The 19,891-nt window shown below is 35.2% G+C and overlaps 2 protein-coding genes across 3 annotated transcripts in view; both read left to right on the top strand.

Moving 5' to 3' along the window:
* Positions 1 to 6,235, top strand: part of LOC131842977 (leishmanolysin-like peptidase) — a 98,639-nt gene extending 92,404 nt beyond the window's left edge. For both annotated transcript variants that reach the window (XM_059191571.1, XM_059191570.1), the window contains exons 13-18: positions 206 to 338; positions 1,761 to 1,920; positions 2,354 to 2,448; positions 3,492 to 3,563; positions 4,631 to 4,762; positions 5,821 to 6,235. In XM_059191571.1, coding sequence (XP_059047554.1) covers positions 206 to 338; positions 1,761 to 1,920; positions 2,354 to 2,448; positions 3,492 to 3,563; positions 4,631 to 4,762; positions 5,821 to 5,970 — 742 coding nt within the window. In that variant the 3' untranslated portion in view covers positions 5,971 to 6,235. The remainder of the gene's footprint in view (positions 1 to 205; positions 339 to 1,760; positions 1,921 to 2,353; positions 2,449 to 3,491; positions 3,564 to 4,630; positions 4,763 to 5,820) is intronic.
* Positions 6,236 to 9,868: 3,633 nt separating this feature from the next.
* On the top strand, positions 9,869 to 11,716 carry LOC131843039 (uncharacterized). The gene is made up of 3 exons (XM_059191629.1): positions 9,869 to 9,950; positions 10,727 to 10,815; positions 11,546 to 11,716. Exons 1-3 carry the CDS (start codon positions 9,869 to 9,871, stop codon positions 11,714 to 11,716), a joined length of 342 nt encoding a protein of 113 aa, XP_059047612.1.
* The last annotated feature ends 8,175 nt before the right edge of the window (positions 11,717 to 19,891 follow it).

The following is a 19,891-nucleotide window of genomic DNA, read 5'->3' as shown; positions in this document are numbered from 1 at the left end:
GTAATAAATATACAGAGTTATAGTATGAGTTGTAGACAGTGTCGTCTTAATCTTGAGTCTTAATCAGGATCAGGAGGATCAAATAATCAATATTTGATCTTAACTTTATTATGAGCAGAAATTTATTGTAACAGTTTATTATTTGATATAAATAAAGATGATGTATTTATTATTATTATATATAATATATTGTAACTTTCTTCAGACGCAAAAATCCAGCGCCGTTTTGCGAAAGAATCAAAGGGAACCCTCTGAGGACTGAGTGCTCCCCGCGCAGGTCTGCTGTGGTGCTGTGCAACTTGGTCCGCCATGACACTATCCTGCCGAGAGCATATCAGGTAATAATAATAACCCGGGATGATACACACAGCGCCATCTAGGTATACACCCCGTTATGTCACAAAATAAGACTACATAATTGTCTTGTCACAAAATCAGTCACACCAATAACGTTATTATAACAATAAGTAAGATAAATTAATTCAAAAAACTAATTTCTGCATATCATGCCCCTCCCTATTAGTAACAGCCAGTCACAAAATAAGTTTACATAATGAAGAACATATTATTTATTAAATTACGGCCTATAACATTCAGTATCCCACCCCTTCCATCCCCCCGTTTGTCATAGCTGGTCACAAAATAAGGTTACACAAGAAATAATCTATTAATAATTTTTAATTCCACCCCAATTTCATCCTCCTTTGTAATAGTTCATTCCACAAACTAAGTGTACGCGGGAGGAGGGAACTCCTCACCACCATTTCCAGCTTGTGGGGACGAATTTCCCTCTTTGTAATAGTTGGGCACAAAATAAGATTACAGAATAGATAACATATTATTTAATAAATTCTGTCACATTAATTTCAGCCCTCTCCCTCATCTCTCATAGCTGGTCACAAAATGAGATAACAAAATACATATCAAATTGTCTGTCACACCAATATCAACATCCCCTCTCACTCTCTCTGTCATAGCTGGTGTTAGCGGTATGATTAGGGGCTTTATTTATATGCCAGTTTAGGTTGTATATAAGTAGTTTATTAAAATAAAAGTAAATTTCGAACATATATAGTTGTATAGAAACGCTATAAAAAAAAAATAGAAGTAGGCACAATAGTTGAAGAATGTCTGTAGAAGAAGTCATTTTTGTAGATACTTTCCCGCGCAATTTCAACGCGCCACAGATTCAAAATATACGGACGGCGCGCAGCCGCAGTACGATGATGAGCGCATCATGGCAGTATGCGCGATGTTAATACTATGAGTATTAACAGGTAGTCACAAAATAAATAACAAATTATTTATTAAATTTCATCACACCTATTTTACTATCACAAAATAAGATTACAGAATTAGGCCATTAGTGTAAATGTAGGTCACATTTACAAAACATTTTTAAGGGCTTTTTTAATTTAAAAATAACATTGTCTAGGATAACATCTGGAGCTTCTTATGGTTATATAGAGAAACTCTTTTTTGTTGAATACAAGATTTATTGCTTCATGTACAATTTAGTTAACTTAAAGAATGTATAAAAATGCGCATAACTGTATGGATGGATGCGAATGTAATGGCTGTCTAGTAGAAAGTGTGTGAGTGACATTGCTTTTCAACTTCAATGTAATAATTTGTCTACTCTTTATTTATAAGCGCCTTTATGAATAATTAAACAATAACTAAATAAATATAAAATTGCTGGATGGAATTTTGTAGGCGCGATATACTACAAACATTCTATTCAATGCTATTCCCTGCAGCACTTCGATGTCCTGCCGAGCGTGCCACCGGGAGATGAGGCACACTACGGCGGCTCCGTGTCGCTGGCCGACTACTGCCCGTACCTTCAGGAGTTCACGTGGAAACACAAGAGCGTCCTAGTCAGGGGCAGCAGATGTGTTTACGAGGAGAATACACCAAGTATGTTTTATTTCTTAATACCCTGTACAATTAACACAGCGCCATCTTGTCGCACGGTAAGCAAAACTTGTATTATGGGTACTAGACAACTGATATAAATACTTAGATATTATTTTTTGTAAATACATACGTAATATATATAGAAAGACCGATACAAAGTCATACTCATGAATACAAATTTTTTCACTGTGCATGGAATCGAACCCGCGATCATCGGAAGTAAAACGATGTGACCACCTAGGCCGTCCTAATATTTGTGACAGGTGAAACACGACCCAAATTAGTTCTGCAAGCATTATGTATTTTTAAATTTACGTTTCATAATTTCATAAAATATTTTTTTTTATATTGTCCTTATTACTACATATTACATACTCATAGCAAAATGTATAAGATTTTTTTATTATTAAATTTACTTTGTTTTTTTTTTCAGAGACTGATGTTAATTTCGCATTAGAGAACTACGGCCAACATTCTAAGTGTTTCGACCATAGCGACAAAGTTTGGGAGCAGAAATCTTGTCGTCAGGTAATATCATAATTATAATATTTTCATACTTATCCTCCATCATACTCGTGAACGCGTGATGCTTGTGGAGATTTCTGTATTGTATTCTATTCGGGTTAGGAACACAGAGTAGACTATAAGCTTTTGACAAAATTGCAATGGCATATCCTGGTGGTCACTCTATGCTCCCAAATTTGAAAATAAAAATTAATCTGCATTATTGTAAACATGTACAAGCTTATTTGAAAAGAATACGAGCTGAGTTTTTTGTCAGTTCTTCTCATATTTAAATAATATCGAACTGACTGTAGATTTGACATATCATAAGAGTTGTAATAGATCTACATGAATAAAGATATTTTAATTTCTTTCTGATATTATAAACGCGAAAGACTTTTTCCTTTGTTTGCTTGATATAGCTGAGACTTGGTCTTCCCATTCCCCTTTTTCCTTCAGTAATTTTATTAATTAGTTCGTCGTGTCGTATCCAGAAGTACCGCAAAGGGTTAAAGAAAAGAGACAGATCATAAATATTGAGAATAGGCGGCGAAAAATATAGGGATATAGGGACTGCGATTTTGCTTTGCGGTACTTCTTCATTTCCTATTTTATCTTTCCAGTTAATTCCTTCCATCCTTCTCCAACACCACATTTCAAAAGATTCCAGTTTGTCTTTTTATTTTGAGTTAATGATACTCAATAAAAACGATGTTCTTGATTAGTAGAATGATAAGGGGCGTAACAAAAAAAAAAGCATGGTAATTTAATGACATAATATATCGTCGGTTGAATAGAAAAACGGCAGTATTCAAAATGTACATTTTTTTTACAAGATAAGCATTTAAAGTTTTTAAATTTATTTAAATTTTTTTGTCCGTTAAATTTACACCGAAGTATTATATATAATTTTAAAAGTATTTAGATAATTATTAAGACGGCCTGGTTAATTTAATTGACTTATATAAAAGGAGGCAAATCTGACATCTAATTTTGAAAAATGTCAGTTTTCTATTTAATAGACGATATGTTATTGTGTTTTCTTTAATTTTAAATGTACGTTTCAGATAAGAGAATGGCAGCATTGGGGCTCGGGTTGTTATAAATATAAATGCGTGAGCGGTCGACTGCACATTGTGGTAAGGTCCCATCCCATAACAATAATGATAATAAACACATTTATTCAGCACTAGTTGACCTCACAAACTCCGTTCCGCCTCAGAATTAAATAATATGTCTTGAATTTTTTTAAGTTTAGTTACGCAAAATATTTTTGAACGAACCCTGTTTGACAGGTACTAACAGTTTGTATGGGAAAATAAAATTGATGTCTTTATTATTTTCTATGCAATTTCTTTATATTTTATCACTGTTTAAACCTTCTGGATTTTCACGAATATATTAAGATCAAAATTAGCCAAATAGGTGCAGCCGTTCTCGAGTTTTAGCGAGAATAACGGATAGCAATTCTTTTATATATATATATATATATATATATATATATAGAAGATGATGGCATGAAAATTATTATTGAGGGGAAAATAGAAGGAAAGAGGGGGAGGGGAAGACCAAGGAATAGCTACATCAAACAAATTGAGGACAAAATGGGAGTCGTGTCGTATCAAGAATTAAAGAGCATGATGGAAGATCGCGGAAAGTGGCATGAGCTCCACCGACAAGAGCGTAGCTCTTAAATTATGAATGAATGAATAGAAGATTACGTCAGTATTCTTATTCACAATATTAGTCTATTGTACCGTAAAACTAATTACTACATTACCTCACCAGTGAGAAAATTGCCTAAGCCGCACTGTCTGAGGGTCGGTTTGTAGGGCACCAACATCCAATAATATTTATGGTCTGACGTTATTCTATATAAATTAGTGCTAGTTGGTAGTTTGTATTCACACGTTTCGACTTGAAAAATGTAAACTTACAAACATTATTTAAAAGAGCAACACACAAGTTTCTTGCTCGTTCTTTTTGTGATGAGACAACTTTCCGAATGAGCGATAGATTGAGAAAATTGTTATGAATATTCAAAAGTGCTTAAAAGAAGTTTATTTAAATAAAAGATTTTTTATTCTATGTCGTAGACTTAAAAAATAAACCTAAACATTTATCTTAAAAGTACATCCATTGGAGAGTTTGAATGCGTTCAGGGAATTCCAGAGTTGTGAATTATACAGATAATTTTGATATCCAGGTTGGTAATTATTCCTACACTTGCTATCACGCCGGTCAAGTTCTTCAAGTGAGGATCATCACTAAGGGTTGGCTGCACAAGGGCGGCGTCGTCTGCCCGCCCTGCAAGGAACTCTGTGGCGAGGAATTTGCTGTAAGCAGATTTTTTTAAATATATACAATTTTACATGAATCAAATCAAATTAAAAGAAATATTAATTCATCTTAATTATCTTAATCATAAGTGTGCAATTTATTTAATAATTAATAATCAAATTTATTTTGCTATGAACATAGGTATATATTGTGATTGTAAAATATAATGACCGCCAGTTACGGAGGCCACAGCCAGAGGTTGCAAAAAATGCAATTTATTTAATTTTAATTTAATATAATAATCTCAGGACAATTCACACAGCGCCATCTAGACCTATACATTTTTTTTTTTTTTTAAATATGTACATATTATATATACATAGAAAACACCCAGACCGATACAAACAATCATACTCATCAATACAAATGTTTGTGCCGTGCGAGGAATCGAACCTGTGGCCATCGGTCGTAAAGCGGTGTGCTTGACCGCTAGACCACCGAGGTCGTCAATTATTATTACATTAAATATTTTTATAATTAATTACGACTATGTGATACTTCCACGATGGATAGAAATAGAATTGTAAATTTAATAATCTTACACCATTTTAACCGTTTCTCTAGGCACCTGCTTAACAGAATATAGAAACAAGTTACATATTTAAAATAATAATAACCCTGAACAATTACAACACAGTGCCATCTAGTCCCACGGTAAGCAACGGCACGGTAGACAACTGATATAAATACTTAGATATATGTTTTTTTTGTAAATACATAAATAATATACACAATATATACATAGAGAAAACACTCAGACCGATAGAAATAATCATACTCATGAATACAAAGGTTTGCACCGTGCGGAGAATCGACAACCGTCACCAGCAATCATTGGTAGTAAAGCAGTGTGCTAAATCGCTAGACTTAGCTTCTGCGTGTTTTCTATGTACATATATTATGTATTTATTAAAAAAAACTATATATATATATATTTATATCAGTTGTCTAGTACCCATAACACAAGTTCTGCTTAGCTTGGCACAAGATGGCGCTGTGAAAATAAAAAGAAATTACGCGGCTCAGGAAGTTAATAATGTATATCTCTATTTGCAGTCTCGCCACGAATACTGCAAGGTCGGAGAAGAAGCATTACCACCGAACTTGTATCCGAACGATGTGCTCACGTGCGGCGTTCCCGCGCTTTCACCCGCCGCCATCTTGTTTTCTTCCGCCATTTTGTTGACGATCCTCCACGTGTTCTGATATGATATTGTGTGATATTGGGAAATGTTTGTTTTAACGACAATTTTTATTGTAATGTCGTGATCGAATGATATTTATATATTGGAATATAGTATTTGCGACCTCTCAGAATTTTCAGGACTGTGTTCAAAACATAGGAAATTTTTTATATATTTGGATTTTAATTTAATTATTTTATAAATGATAATGGATGGGTGCACCCGCCTACGCTTATGTTATATGCTAGCGCGGTAAGAATGGAGAATGATAGGATGATCATGATATCAGGTTATCATGGTAGATTAATCATAACTAAATGAAAATCGACCGGTTTCTTATAAGCAAAAGGGACACTAGTGCTGGTTTACCTAGAGCCAGTAGCACTTTCTTTCAAGATATTATAGATTGGAATAAATTGTAAACCTAATTAAGGTTTGAAAATACAATTATTGTTATATATTTGTTTTCAAATGATAAATCTTATTTGGTTTACACTTTGTGTAAGATATAAAATATATTTAAGTAAGAAAAAGATTGTGCTGCCTACTCCAACATTTTCCGGCCCCATTAGTGCGTCTCTCGAATGTACGTGACCCTCTCAATATGCAGGCGAGGGGGGCCTAATGTGCGGAGACCCCTCAATGTACGTGGCTCCCCATTATACGTGGCTCAGTGTGCGAAAAACCCTTAAAATGCATGGTCCCTTCAAAGTGTGTGGTCCATGTTCATTATGTGTGGCTACCGAACATTGAGTTAGAAGCCCATTCAATGTGGGGACACCGCTTAATGTGCGGGGCCCTTTTAAAGTGTGTGGCCCCCTCATTATGCGTGGCCCCCTCAAAGTACGTGACCTCTCATTCAGATGGACACCTTTATTGAAGGGCCCCCCTTCAATAAAGGTGTCCATATCAATGAGCGGGTCTCCCTTCAATATATGGGACCCTCTTAATGTGCGAGACCCCTCAATGTGCGGGGCCCCTAGGCTAATCCGACATTGGGGGACATTAATCCACTAATTCGGACTAGTATTCCCTACGGACTGTCATTATAGCACTTCTACAAATAAAAAAACATAAGTTGATTTAATCTATATTTTCATGTATATATAGTCATTTTATGTTTAGTCACATAGTTCTAAGTATCTAAACTTAAGCAATACTTACTACGCCATACTTAACTTATTTAAGTACTTAGTTAAAACTTCATTATAAAAAAAACTGAATTTACAAATCCCTTTTTTACTACTGCACTGTTCTATTTATATTAAATTATCTAACGACCTCGGCGGTCGAGCGGTTTAGCATACCGCCTTATTTCTGATGGTCGCGGGTTCGATTCCTCGTACGGTACAAACATTTGTATTCATGAGTACGACTGTTTGTATTGGTCTGGGTGTTTTATATGTGTATTAATTTTGAATTTAAAAACAATGTATTTTTGTATTTCTATCAGTTGTCTAGTACCTATAGCGCAAGCTCTGCTTGTGCTTACCTTGGAACTAGATGGCGCTGTGTGAATTACAGAATCTTGGGTTATTATTATTGTTTTACAGTTTTATATGAATCGTATAAGACAAAAGTTTCCTGTAAATAGTTTTTTTTGATGTTTTTCCATCACCGGAGCATTAGTTAGACCGTTTAAATTGAATCATGTAATATAACTTATGTTTTAAGTTCGAAAATATACGCAAAGAAAGTGAGATTGTATATTTATAATGTAGTACTTAAGGTAATTATTTGAACGATTTTATTTTTGGTGCTTTACTGTATTATTATTGTTTTATTACTTATGTAATCATTATTAAGTTTATTTATAGATGTCCCTAGATGTTATTTTATAAAATCTAAATAATGACGAAATATTTGATATATTTATTTTTGTAATTGATGAACTCGAAAATTATTTTTTTATTTTTTATGGCTTCGAAGAATAAAATTTGGTTTTATTTATACAAAATTATTATACAAGTTTATTTTATCAAAATATACAACATCGACAATGTTGACAGGTGTTAATATTTTTATGATTGAAATTTAAAAATTAAATTGTAATATTTTTTATTGTAATACAGACTAATCTCACAATGATATTGAGCTGTATACATACTGGCCTGTGCCGGCAAACTACTTAAAAATATTTTCTTTGACATACGCAGTAACAATTTATATGAAAGCGTACGAAAATATGAAGAAGTTTAAACGTAGACTAGGCTGTACGGTCTATGGATCTTTGCCTGTTCCATCACTGAAAAGGAGATGGACGAATATGGGAAAAAAAAAATTAAAGCGTACACTGTGCGGAAATTGTCTATGATATTGTTCGATACTTTGCCGCCAAATGTGGTTCAAATAGACTGCATTTTTTGACAATGTGTTTGTGTTGCCCATAATGCCCCAATAGTTCGCAGTTCTTCTTCGAAACAATTTGTTATTTTAGTTTGTGCGCTCATATTTCGACTTAGAGAAAAGCTAGCCAAATCTTTAGACCTATGTTTTTTTTACAAATTACGAAGTAACTACAATTAGTCAGCAGATACTAATACTTTTACTTTACATGTATGACTTGGCAAACGTTGTTTAGCCATATAAACTATTTTTAGATGAAATAAATTAAAGGAATGGTTATGGCAACACAATCTTAGGAGCCAAAAGAAAAAAATAGACGCGCAATGCAGAAAGTCGATATCCGGAGTTTAATGCTGTCAAATGTGTTAGTTTTAAATGAAATAAAAGTGAAAATGTACTGATTTATATATAAATGAGAAATAAAAATAATATTTTTAAATATTCTTCTGTTGTTTTTATTATTTTCGTATATCATTTACCGAGGTATACTTTGTACAAAATCTGCATCCGCGTCTCACCTATTCAGCCTTGCGTTTTCCACAAATTATCGTAGTACACATGTTTCCATTCCGGAAGGCTAAGGTGTAATGTCTTCGTATGCTATAATTGACTGTCTATTACTTTGGTGTTTCAGGCGTCCATAGGCTACGGTAACCATTTACCATCAGATGGGCCGTATGTTTGTTTGCCACCATAGTGGTATAAAAAAAACTGCCATATCGCCTTTTAAACGAAACGGACCTCAGACCTACATGATGTGTATACAAAATTTCATAAAAATCGGTAAAGCAGTGTCAAACGCCGCGACATGAGAATTTTAATCATTTAAACATTGTAACTAATTATATACGCAACATAATTACGTGGTATACTAAACCAATTTTCCATTACAAATTACATGGTAATAAATGTAGTAATGACCATAGACAAATTATAAATTACAAATTAAAAGAAGTATATGCTGGTATCCCTAATTCACACACGCATTGACAGTATATGAAGAAGAGATACAGTAGCCCATGCGCAGATAAGTACTCGGCGCGCAGAGTAAAAAGTATTTTTCGCGCCTTTTTAAGAATCGGAAGACTCGAAGAGTATAGTGATTACAGTAATATCCCTATAACACGTACCTACTCTTATAACGCTTTTTCATATTACACGCGTTTCAATCACCCGTATAAATTTCTGTACTGTAAACTTTATAATCATTTGTTCATGTTGATTTGTTTTGTACAGTTCATTAGTTTTTTTGTTCATATCCATAAGTTTTTAATTTAGAATGTTCAAAGTTTAGTTTTGATTTTAATAAAACGTACATATTTCGTTCTTTTAAATATTCGATTCTTTTTGCCAGAAAAATCGTGAATAATTTATACGTAACGCGTTATACGGGAACTCATCGACTTATACAACGCGTTACCAATCTACCGTGTTATAGGGGATCTTACGGTACAGAGGAAATCAGTTTGAGGCTAAACGTCAAGAATTTAACTTATTTTTTATTAAAATACTACATTATTAGTGTAGCAAAAGCCCTAGTATTGGTCAAATTGGCGTTCTTCTAAAGCCCCAATATGTTATTATATTTATTTTTCATTGTAGTAACATTTGTTTTTAGTAATTTTGCTGAGAAATTTAACTGTGACTACCAATTTGGTAAGTTTGGTAAAGAAATAATTTAATTAAAAACGAAATTATTAGAAAATCTACTTTAACTTTTTGTCAGGGTTAATGTCTATTTTCCAAAAATATATTGCTTTTGAGCTAATGCAATTCGTGCGTAAGTTTAATTTCATATAGAAAATATTATGTTTTATAATATAAATGCACAGTCACTCAGAGGGTAATGGAGAGGGCTATGCTTGGAGTTTCTCTGCGTGATCGAATCAGAAATGAGATCCGCAGAAGAACCAGAGTGACCGACATAGCCCGAAGAAATGTGACTCTGAAGTGGCAATGGGCAGGGCACATAGCTCGTAGGACAGATGGCCGTTGGGGCAATAAAGTCCTCGAATGGCGACCACGGACTGAAGACGCAACGTGGGAAGGCCTCCAGGAAGGACCGACGATCTGGTCAAGATCGCTGGAAGGCACTGGATGCGAGCAGAGCAGGACCGATCGTCGTGGAGATCTTTGGGGGAGGCCTATATCCAGCAGTGGAGGTCTTCCGGGCTGAGATAATGATGAATACAATTATGTAATCACTCATTTATTGTTGACAATTAGTTCATTAACCGAATTTTAAAACGGTGGAAATTCTCTACTATTTTTTGTTGTTTTGTCCTACCTCGTAATTTTGTTTTAACCGCACTTTTTTTTATTTTGTACAAAAGATTTGTTGTCTTTATATTAACGTCCTAGCGTCATTGTTATCATTATCAGGACGTGATATATATGTTATGTTGATAACGTGATATGATGTTATTTCACAGGGGATCCAACTTGGAATTATTCAAAAGTATTTCACAATAAAATCTACCCCTTACCTAAGGGATCGGATTCTTTAACGGTTCATTTGAAGGTAAGGTCAGTTCAGGTAGGTTTGTTACCGGTGTGTTGTTTACACACCATTCCATTGTCATCCACAAAAAAAAACATGTAACCATGTTTTTTTTTATGGATGACAATGGAATGATCCTCCCGCCTGCGCTAACAGTTTACGCTGGCGGGTTTAATGGAGGATGACAAGATGAGCATGAGGTCAGATCAGTTAGCAGATCGTGATAAATTCACTAATTTATTACGATGGGTTCCAAGGCCAACCGCGTGGAGGTCAACCTGATCTTATCATGGTACATTGCTAGCAATGAGATCATTAGTCCACATTACTAACAATCCCCTGAATGCGATGCGAAATAAAGCTTTTTATGTGAAATAAAAAAACGCTAAATTTCATTAAAATCTGTTCAGCCTGGAAAAGGTAACAGACAGACTTTTGTTTTTACAATATTAGTGTGAATGCAAGCGGTGTGCTACGCTTTCCTTCTGATGGTCGCGGATTCGATTCCTCGTACGGTACAAACATTTGTATTCAAGAATATGATTGTTTATATTGGACTTGTCGTTTTCTATTTATATTATGTATGTATTTAGAAAAAAAAGTAATAATGATTTTAAAAAATGTTAGTACCGTCCGAGGAATCGAATCCGCGACCATGAGAAGGAAAGCGGTGTGCTAAACCGCTAGACCACCGAGGCCGTTAAAATTTGATTAATTTATAGATTTTATAATATGTACCTATACGTTACAGAAATCTCCCGGTAAAATGGTGAATTTTGTGTGCGTGAACATAACGAATGCAGATTTGAAGTCAACAAATGTATCATTCTCTGCAATATTCGACAGAGTGAGTGTGGTGTTAAAGGAGCGCGCTGTTTGGGATCTGATGGTACACGTAATAGCAAAGCAGCATGGTTATTAAATAATTATATATATATAAATAAGTAATCTTTATTTATATAAACCTAATGTATATATAGGGAGGAAAGGGATTGTTAGTAATGTGGATTGATAACTCCATTGCTAGCAATGTACCATGTCAGGTCGACCTCCACGCGGTTACCCCTGGAAACCATCGTGTTAAATTCCTGGTGAATTTGTCACGATGTGCTAACTGACCTGACCTCATGCTTATCCTATCATCCTCCACTGGTGCCCCGCCAGCGTAAACCGTTAGCGCAGGCGGGTGCACCATTCCATTATCAACCCTCAAAAAAAAATGTATATGTATAAATATATGTAGCTGCACACATAATTCGTGAAAAACAGTTATGCGCCAACTGCCTGCGCGATTTTGTTTTCGGACTACTCTAATGCTGTTGGCTGCAGCTGGCCTTTACAGCTTCACCGGATGATAGGGGGCGAGTGCAGATGGCACTCCAAACCCGCGGAAGGACTTGTGGAGCGGCTGAAAGCCAACTCCCGCGTGACTGATACGACTTTAGTCTAAGGGCACCGCTAGGGGTTCGAACCTCGGCTCAGGCCGTCATAACATCGATCCCCGTTGAATTGGACGGGGGATCGATCGGAGGGGCGACCGGGGGCGCCGGTGTGGAGCGCCCGGGCGCTCGGGGACCTCACATTAAGCTAAGTGTCCGCGACCGAGCCGCCTTCATACTAGGGCAACTCTATTGTGGTATAGTGATGCAAATCAGCACGTCCAGTAAAAGATTGTGCGAGTGTACGTTTTGTATAACGACACGTAGGTCACGCAGTACCTCATATATATAGTTTATGTAATTAGTCTAAGCTAGAGTATTCAAGATGTAACAGTTAAATATACAAGTTACACCCTACTGTGTGTGTTTACTCTCACCACCGCTCCTATCATCACATGGCGACCGTGACAGAGAAGCTGCATAAATGGATCAAGATCAGACTATACTCTGAAGATCTTCGGGCAGCAAAGGTGTATAAATTATTTATCCTCAATATATTGTACGGTGGAAATTAATGTTCCTAGGCAATCGGTGTCCAATATCCTCAAATTGAGGTTCACCGCATACCTGTGCCTAAAGTTGATTGAAGCATCCATAGATGGAAGTATAAAGATTGAATAAAAGGGTGCTAGCGGTCTACAAATGTTGTAGTGATTATTGTGCCGTGATTAGTGTCATTTCTGAAGACATTTTTATACGTGTTTGGTGCAGTGAAAATATAATTTCGGGACATATTAAGTGGTATATAATATTTGATTGTGTATTTAAATTTAAGTTACTTATTTTGAACAGGAAGTAGGCAAACTGTGACAGGCCACTTACACACTTTTTGAAAGAATTTTATATTAGTCTGTATATTTTAAAAATGGCCGCATTCGATTTAAAAGCAGCTTTATTACTATTACCTATAGTGAATCGGGATGAGGAAATTATAAAAAGCCTTTTAGACGGCATTGAATTTTACAAAACTATCCTCAGGCCTGATGACCACCCCTTACTAATAAATTTTATATTAAAGACGAGACTTTCTGGTTGTGCCAAATTAAAATTAAAATCAAACTACGATAATATTAATAATTTAACGGAGGATATAAGAAAAATTCTATTACCAAGTAAATCGTATACATTCATTTTAACGCAACTACAAAAATGTAGGCAGGGTAATAGAACAATTTTAGAGTTTGGGGATGAAATTGAAAGGTTGTTTGTTGAATTAACAATTGCCCAAGCGGGGGGTTTGAACACCGCGTATGATATTCTATTGCCCATAAATGAGAATATTGCAATTAGGCAATTTGCATACGGGCTAAACGATAGTAGGTTGACAATGTATATAATATGTCGAAAAATATCAAATTTACAAGAAGCTGTCAAAACAGCAATAGAAGAGGAGGAATTCATTCCTAAGAACTTCCAAACGTGTTTAATAAATAAAATAAATTATGACGCACGAGAATTTGATCGCAGAACAAATCAATGTCAAGCGAAGCGTAATAATACTAAGTCGCGAAGTCAGCATAATACAATAATGCATAGTAAAGAAGGTCGCGCAGTTTGTTATAGTAAGCATATGAATTACGTCAAAGCGTCAGCTGATAGTAGGAATAGCGATAGAAAGACATCGTTAGATTTTGTTCATGGAAATAAGAATACCGAAATTTTAGCTTTTAACACAAATAATGTAGTTAAATTTAATTGCTTTAATAATGATATATTTTTGATAGCAGACTCAGGAGCATCAATGTCAGTTTTAAAGTACGATTGGTTAAAAAATTTGCCTTCAATTAAGATTCATAAAGATAACTCTATAATAAAAGGCGTTTGTGGTAATCTAGAGGCAATGGGATTTGTTTACCTGAATCTTGAATTTCAGAAACTGCAATTTAGACAAAAGTTTTATGTATTTAAAGAATTACAGTGCAGTTCCCATGGTATATTAGGAGAAGATTTTTTAATACAATTTAAAGGTATTATAAATTTTGAATTGGGCTATTTAAGTGTAAAGCCCCACGGATCTCTTGATAGGGTTCGTATACCTTTTCAAAAAAGAGAAAATGGTATAAAATATGATACTTTTCCTAATAAAAGGAAAACTGACTATATGAAGAAAAATGTAAATTGTTTGAAAAATAGAACAGCGGACAAATTATCGAAAATAATTGTAACGTCCGATGAGTTAAAAAAATTAAATTCATGCTGTTCAGGCGTTATTAAGCAAGGTCCAGTTAAGAAAGTTAATAAATGTTCTCAAGTTAAAGTAAAATCTAGTCTATCAAAGATGGTAGGAATTACTACAAAATCACAGTTTCGTGTGAAATTAAATATTTGTAATAAGGAGACATTACGAAAAGTGTTAGGTATGCATAATATGCATGATAATGCGTGCAATGTAGTTCTATCCGGATCTATAATATATTTAAATCAAACGTCTCTATTAACAAAGGTGGGCGTAGATGAATCATTAAGAGAACTTGTAGAGATATGCAAGGATCATAATATTATGGAAGTTATAATTATTAAAAATATGTACAATAAGTCTCAAGTTAATAAGTTCTGTCGGTATATACAGAAGTATGATGAGTTTTTACGATTATGTAGGTATACTGTAAAATGTATAGATAAGTATAGTAAGTCAATAAGTACAGATAATGAAGTGAGCATTGTCACATTGGCCAATAATGTAAAGCATAAAATTTCTTAAAATTGTTATAGAGTAAAAGGCCTAATTTTAATTTTTGGTTACTACTTGTTTAGTAGAAAACAAGATTTGTTAGATGATGACAAATATGTATTAACAATACAATGTAATTTTAACAGTTTGTAATTTATTTGTACTCAGGTATGATATACCTTGAGAAATTGTTGAATTAAATTAATCCTTAGTGCTGTTTTTTTTTTGTCTTTTTGTATGTTTAAATAATAAAATTGTCCTTGTAATGTTAAACTTTTAGAGGGAGGGGACACCCTCACCATAGACACCCTACTTTTCAGGGGAGGTGTGGTATAGTGATGCAAATCAGCACGTTCAGTAAAAGATTGTGCGAGTGTACGTTTTGTATAACGACACGTAGGTCACGCAGTACCTCATATATATAGTTTATGTAATTAGTCTAAGCTAGAGTATTCAAGATGTAACAGTTAAATATACAAGTTACACCCTACTGTGTGTGTTTACTCTCACCACCGCTCCTATCATCACACTATCCCTCTATCAACAAGCACAGTAAAATGTCGCTTCGCAACAAGCTGACATTATACAAGGCTTGTATCCGTCCCATCATGACATACGCCAGTCCCGTATTCGCCCACATACCCTACTATCTAATCAATAGATTGCAAATCATACAGAATAGGTTTTTGCGTCGAGTCATTGGTGCGTCGTGGTTCGTTCGTAGCGTGGATCTCCACCGCGATCTAAATCTGCCCTCCATCAAGCAGAGTTATAAAGGAAGCGTCTCGACGCTATTTCGACTCTGCCCAATCTCACCCGAACCCGCTTATAGTCAGTACGGTCGACTATGCACCGAAGAGTAATATCTGACATCGCCCGAGGCACGTTCTCATTGGTCCCAACGACTACATAACGGCAGTAAACCTTCCCACGGGCCCACCTATTCCACCCCGACCACAATTTTACACACACACACGACACCGTCCTCGCCGGCGAAGACGACGATCCCCAAAACACCATATCGCACAATTAACCGGGCGCGCGCCTCTATTGGTATTCTGTAAGTGTTTTATCAACTCGTATCACTTGCCAAATACAAAGTTCCTATTAAGCTATCGAGTTTGCCAATATTACTAAAACAATCACTAGTTCCTGTTTTACCTCCGTACCACTCTCGAACAAGTGACACGGCAGTCGCTATCGAGTTTTACAAAACACCAATGCATGAGCTCACGGATCCGCTCTCGAATCGATCTCGGATTCCGCTTTCGAATTCGTAAGTGATGCTTACAGAATAGCTCTACTGACAATTTAATAAATATTTATTTTATATATATGTTATTTTATAAATATTTATGTTGTTTTATTTACTCATAATCATCATCATCGCAGCCCGGAAGACGTCCACTGCTGGACATAGACCTCCCCCAAAGATTTCCACGACGATCGGTCCTGCGCTGCTCGCATCCAATGCCTTCCAGCGATCTTTACCAGATTGTCGGTCCACCTTTTTGTTTTATTTATTGTCATTGGAATAAGTTACAAAGAAAATACAAATAAAAAGAACTACGTATGCACTGCTTGACATCAATTACATAATATATATCAACATAGATTTTATTTTCACTAGTTTTTCTCTGTAAGAGGAGTACCCCATCTTACCCCACTCTCCCCTACACAAAGTAGGTGAGACCGAGGCACCCACACAAACAACTATTTACAAAGACTACCTTGTACCTTTTGTCAACAACAAAATTTATGTAACAAACACTATTATTCCAGTAAAAAAGCAGACTGTTAGTAATGTGGACTGATGATCTTTCTAGTAATGTACCATATCAGGTTGACCTCCACACGGTTCCCTCTGGAAACCATCGTGATAATTTCTTGGTGAATTTGTCACGATGCGCTAACTGGCCTGACCTCACGCTCATCTTATCGTCCTCCACTGGTGCCCCGCCAGCGTAAATATTAACAGCATTTATTCATTTCATTCACCATTCATTCTTCGTTCATTTATCATACATTCTTCGTTCCCATTCATTATTCATTCACCATTCATTATTCATTCATAATTCATTCATCTTTCAATCATAATTCATTCATCTTTCAATCATCATTCATTCATCATTCATCATTCATCATCCATCATTCATTCATCATTCATTCATCATTCATTCATCATTCATTCATCATTCATTCATCATTCATTCCTCATTCATTCATCATTCATTCATCATTCATTCGTCATTCATTCATCATTCATTCATCATTCATTCATCATTCATTCACCATTCATTCATCATTCATTCATCATTCATTCATCATCCATTCATCATTCATCATTCAATTCAAGGCTTGTATCCGTCCCATCATGACATACGCCAGTCCCGTATTCGCCCACATACCCTACTATCTAATCAATAGATTGCAAATCATATAGAATAGGTTTTTGCGTCTAGCCACTGGTGCGTCGTGGTTCGTTCGTAGCGCGGATCTCCACCGTGATCTAAATCTGCCCTCCATCAAGCAGAGTTATGAAGGAAGCGTCTCGACGCTATTTCGACTCTGCCCAATCCCACCCGAACCCGCTTATAGTCAGTACGGTCGACTATGCACCGAGGAGTAGTTTTGAATTTTATATATTGTACCATCTATTTTTTAAGTATTTGTAATGCAAACCAGTATAATAACCTTTAATCATCATCATCATCAATATCAATATTCATTCTTCATTTTCAGTCATTTTTTATTCTCATTTATCATTCAACCTTCCTTCATCATTCATTCTTCAGTCATCATTCATTCATCATTCATTCTTCATTGTTTTATTTATTGTCATTGGAATAAGTTACAAAGAAAATACAAATAAAAAGAACTACGTAGGCACTGCTTGACATCAATTACATAATATATATATCAACATAGATTTTATTTTCACTAGTTTTTCTCTGTAAGAGGAGTACCCTATCTTACCCCACTCTCCCCTACACAAAGTAGGTGAGACCGAGGCACCCACACAAACAACTATTTACAAAGACTACCTTGTACCTTTTGTCAACAACAAAATTTATGTAACAAACACTATTATTCCAGTAAAAAAGCAGACTGTTAGTAATGTGGACTGATGATCTTGCTAGTAATGTACCATATCAGGTTGACCTCCACGCGGTTCCCTCTGGAAACCATCGTGATAATTTCTTGGTGAATTTGTCACGATGCGCTAACTGCCTGACCTCACGCTCATCTTATCGTCCTCCACTGGTGCCCCGCCAGCGTAAATATTAACAGCAGTTATTCATTTCATTCACCATTCATTCTTCGTTCATTCACCATTCAGAATTCATTCATAATTCATTCATAATTCATTCATCATTCATCATTCATAATTCATTCATCATTCATTCATCATTCATTCATCACTCATCATTCATCATTCATTCATCATTCATTCATCATTCATCATTCATTATTCATTCATTCATCAATCATTCATCAATCATCATTCATTCATCAATCATCATTCATTCATCAATCATTCATCAGTCATCATTCAGTCATCATTCATTCATCATTCATTCATCATTCATTCATCATTAATTCACCAGTCATCATTCATTCATCATTCATTCATCATTAATTCACCAGTCATCATTCATTCATCATTCATTCATCATTCATTCATCATTCATTCATCATTCATTCATCATTCATTCATTCATCATTCATTCATCATTCATTCATTCATCATTCATTCATCATTCATTCATCATTCATTCATCATTCATTCATCATTCATTCATCATTCATTCATCATTCATTCATAATGCATTCATAATTCATTCATCATTCATTCATCATTCATTCATCATTCATTCATCATTCATTCATCATTCATTCATCATTCATTCATCATTCATTCATCATTCATTCATCATTCATTCATCATTAATGTTCATACATCATATGAATGAATGATGAATGAATGTTGAATGAATTATGTACGATGAATGAATGATGAATGATGAATGAGTGATGAATGATGAATGATGAATGATGAATGATGAATGATGAATGATGAATGATGAATGATGAATGACGAATGACGAATGACGAATGACGAATGACGAATGACGAATGACGAATGACGAATGACGAATGACGAATGACGAATGACGAATGACGAATGACGAATGACGAATGACGAATGATAAATGATGAATGATGAATGATGTGTGATGAATGATGAATGATGCGTGACGGGTGATGAATGGTGAATGAATGATGAATGATGAATGATGAATGAATGATGAATAAATTATTAATTTATGATGAATGAAGAATGAATGAATAATGAATGGTGAGTTGACGGTTGACAATCGACTCCATTGTCTTTGAGAATAAGGAGGTGATGGCTATGGGCCTATAGTTAGCTGGATCTGAGCGATCTCCCTTCTTAGGAATCGGATGAACCAAAGCCGTCTTCCAAAGTTTCGGGACTACACCTGTAGAGTAGCAGTACCGGAAAAGACGCGTTAGTATCGGAGCCAACTCAAGTGCCCACTCGACTTGTGGATGTCAAGGGAGAAAAGAGACTTACGTACCAGCTTTTGGGTAAAATTTACCTCCAGAGGTAAAATTTATGTCATTCATTCATCATACATGAATTATGAATGAATGATGAATGAAGGTTGAATGATAAATGAGAATAAAAAATGACTGAAAATGAAGAATGAATATTGATATTGATGATGATGACGATTAAAGGTTATTATGGATGAATGAATGTGGATCATCATTCATTCATCATTCATTCATCATTCATTCATCATCCATTCATCATTCATCATTCAATTCAAGGCTTGTATCCGTCCCATCATGACATACGCCAGTCCCGTATTCGCCCACATACCCTACTATCTAATCAATAGATTGCAAATCATATAGAATAGGTTTTTGCGTCTAGCCACTGGTGCGTCGTGGTTCG

This window comes from Achroia grisella, unplaced genomic scaffold (assembly GCF_030625045.1).
Source record: "Achroia grisella isolate CSIRO2021 unplaced genomic scaffold, CSIRO_AGI_Agris_v1 utg2716, whole genome shotgun sequence".
Taxonomy (NCBI): Eukaryota; Metazoa; Arthropoda; class Insecta; order Lepidoptera; family Pyralidae; genus Achroia; species Achroia grisella.
Note: the sequence above shows the minus strand (reverse complement) of the source record. Positions and strands in the feature narration are given on the sequence as shown.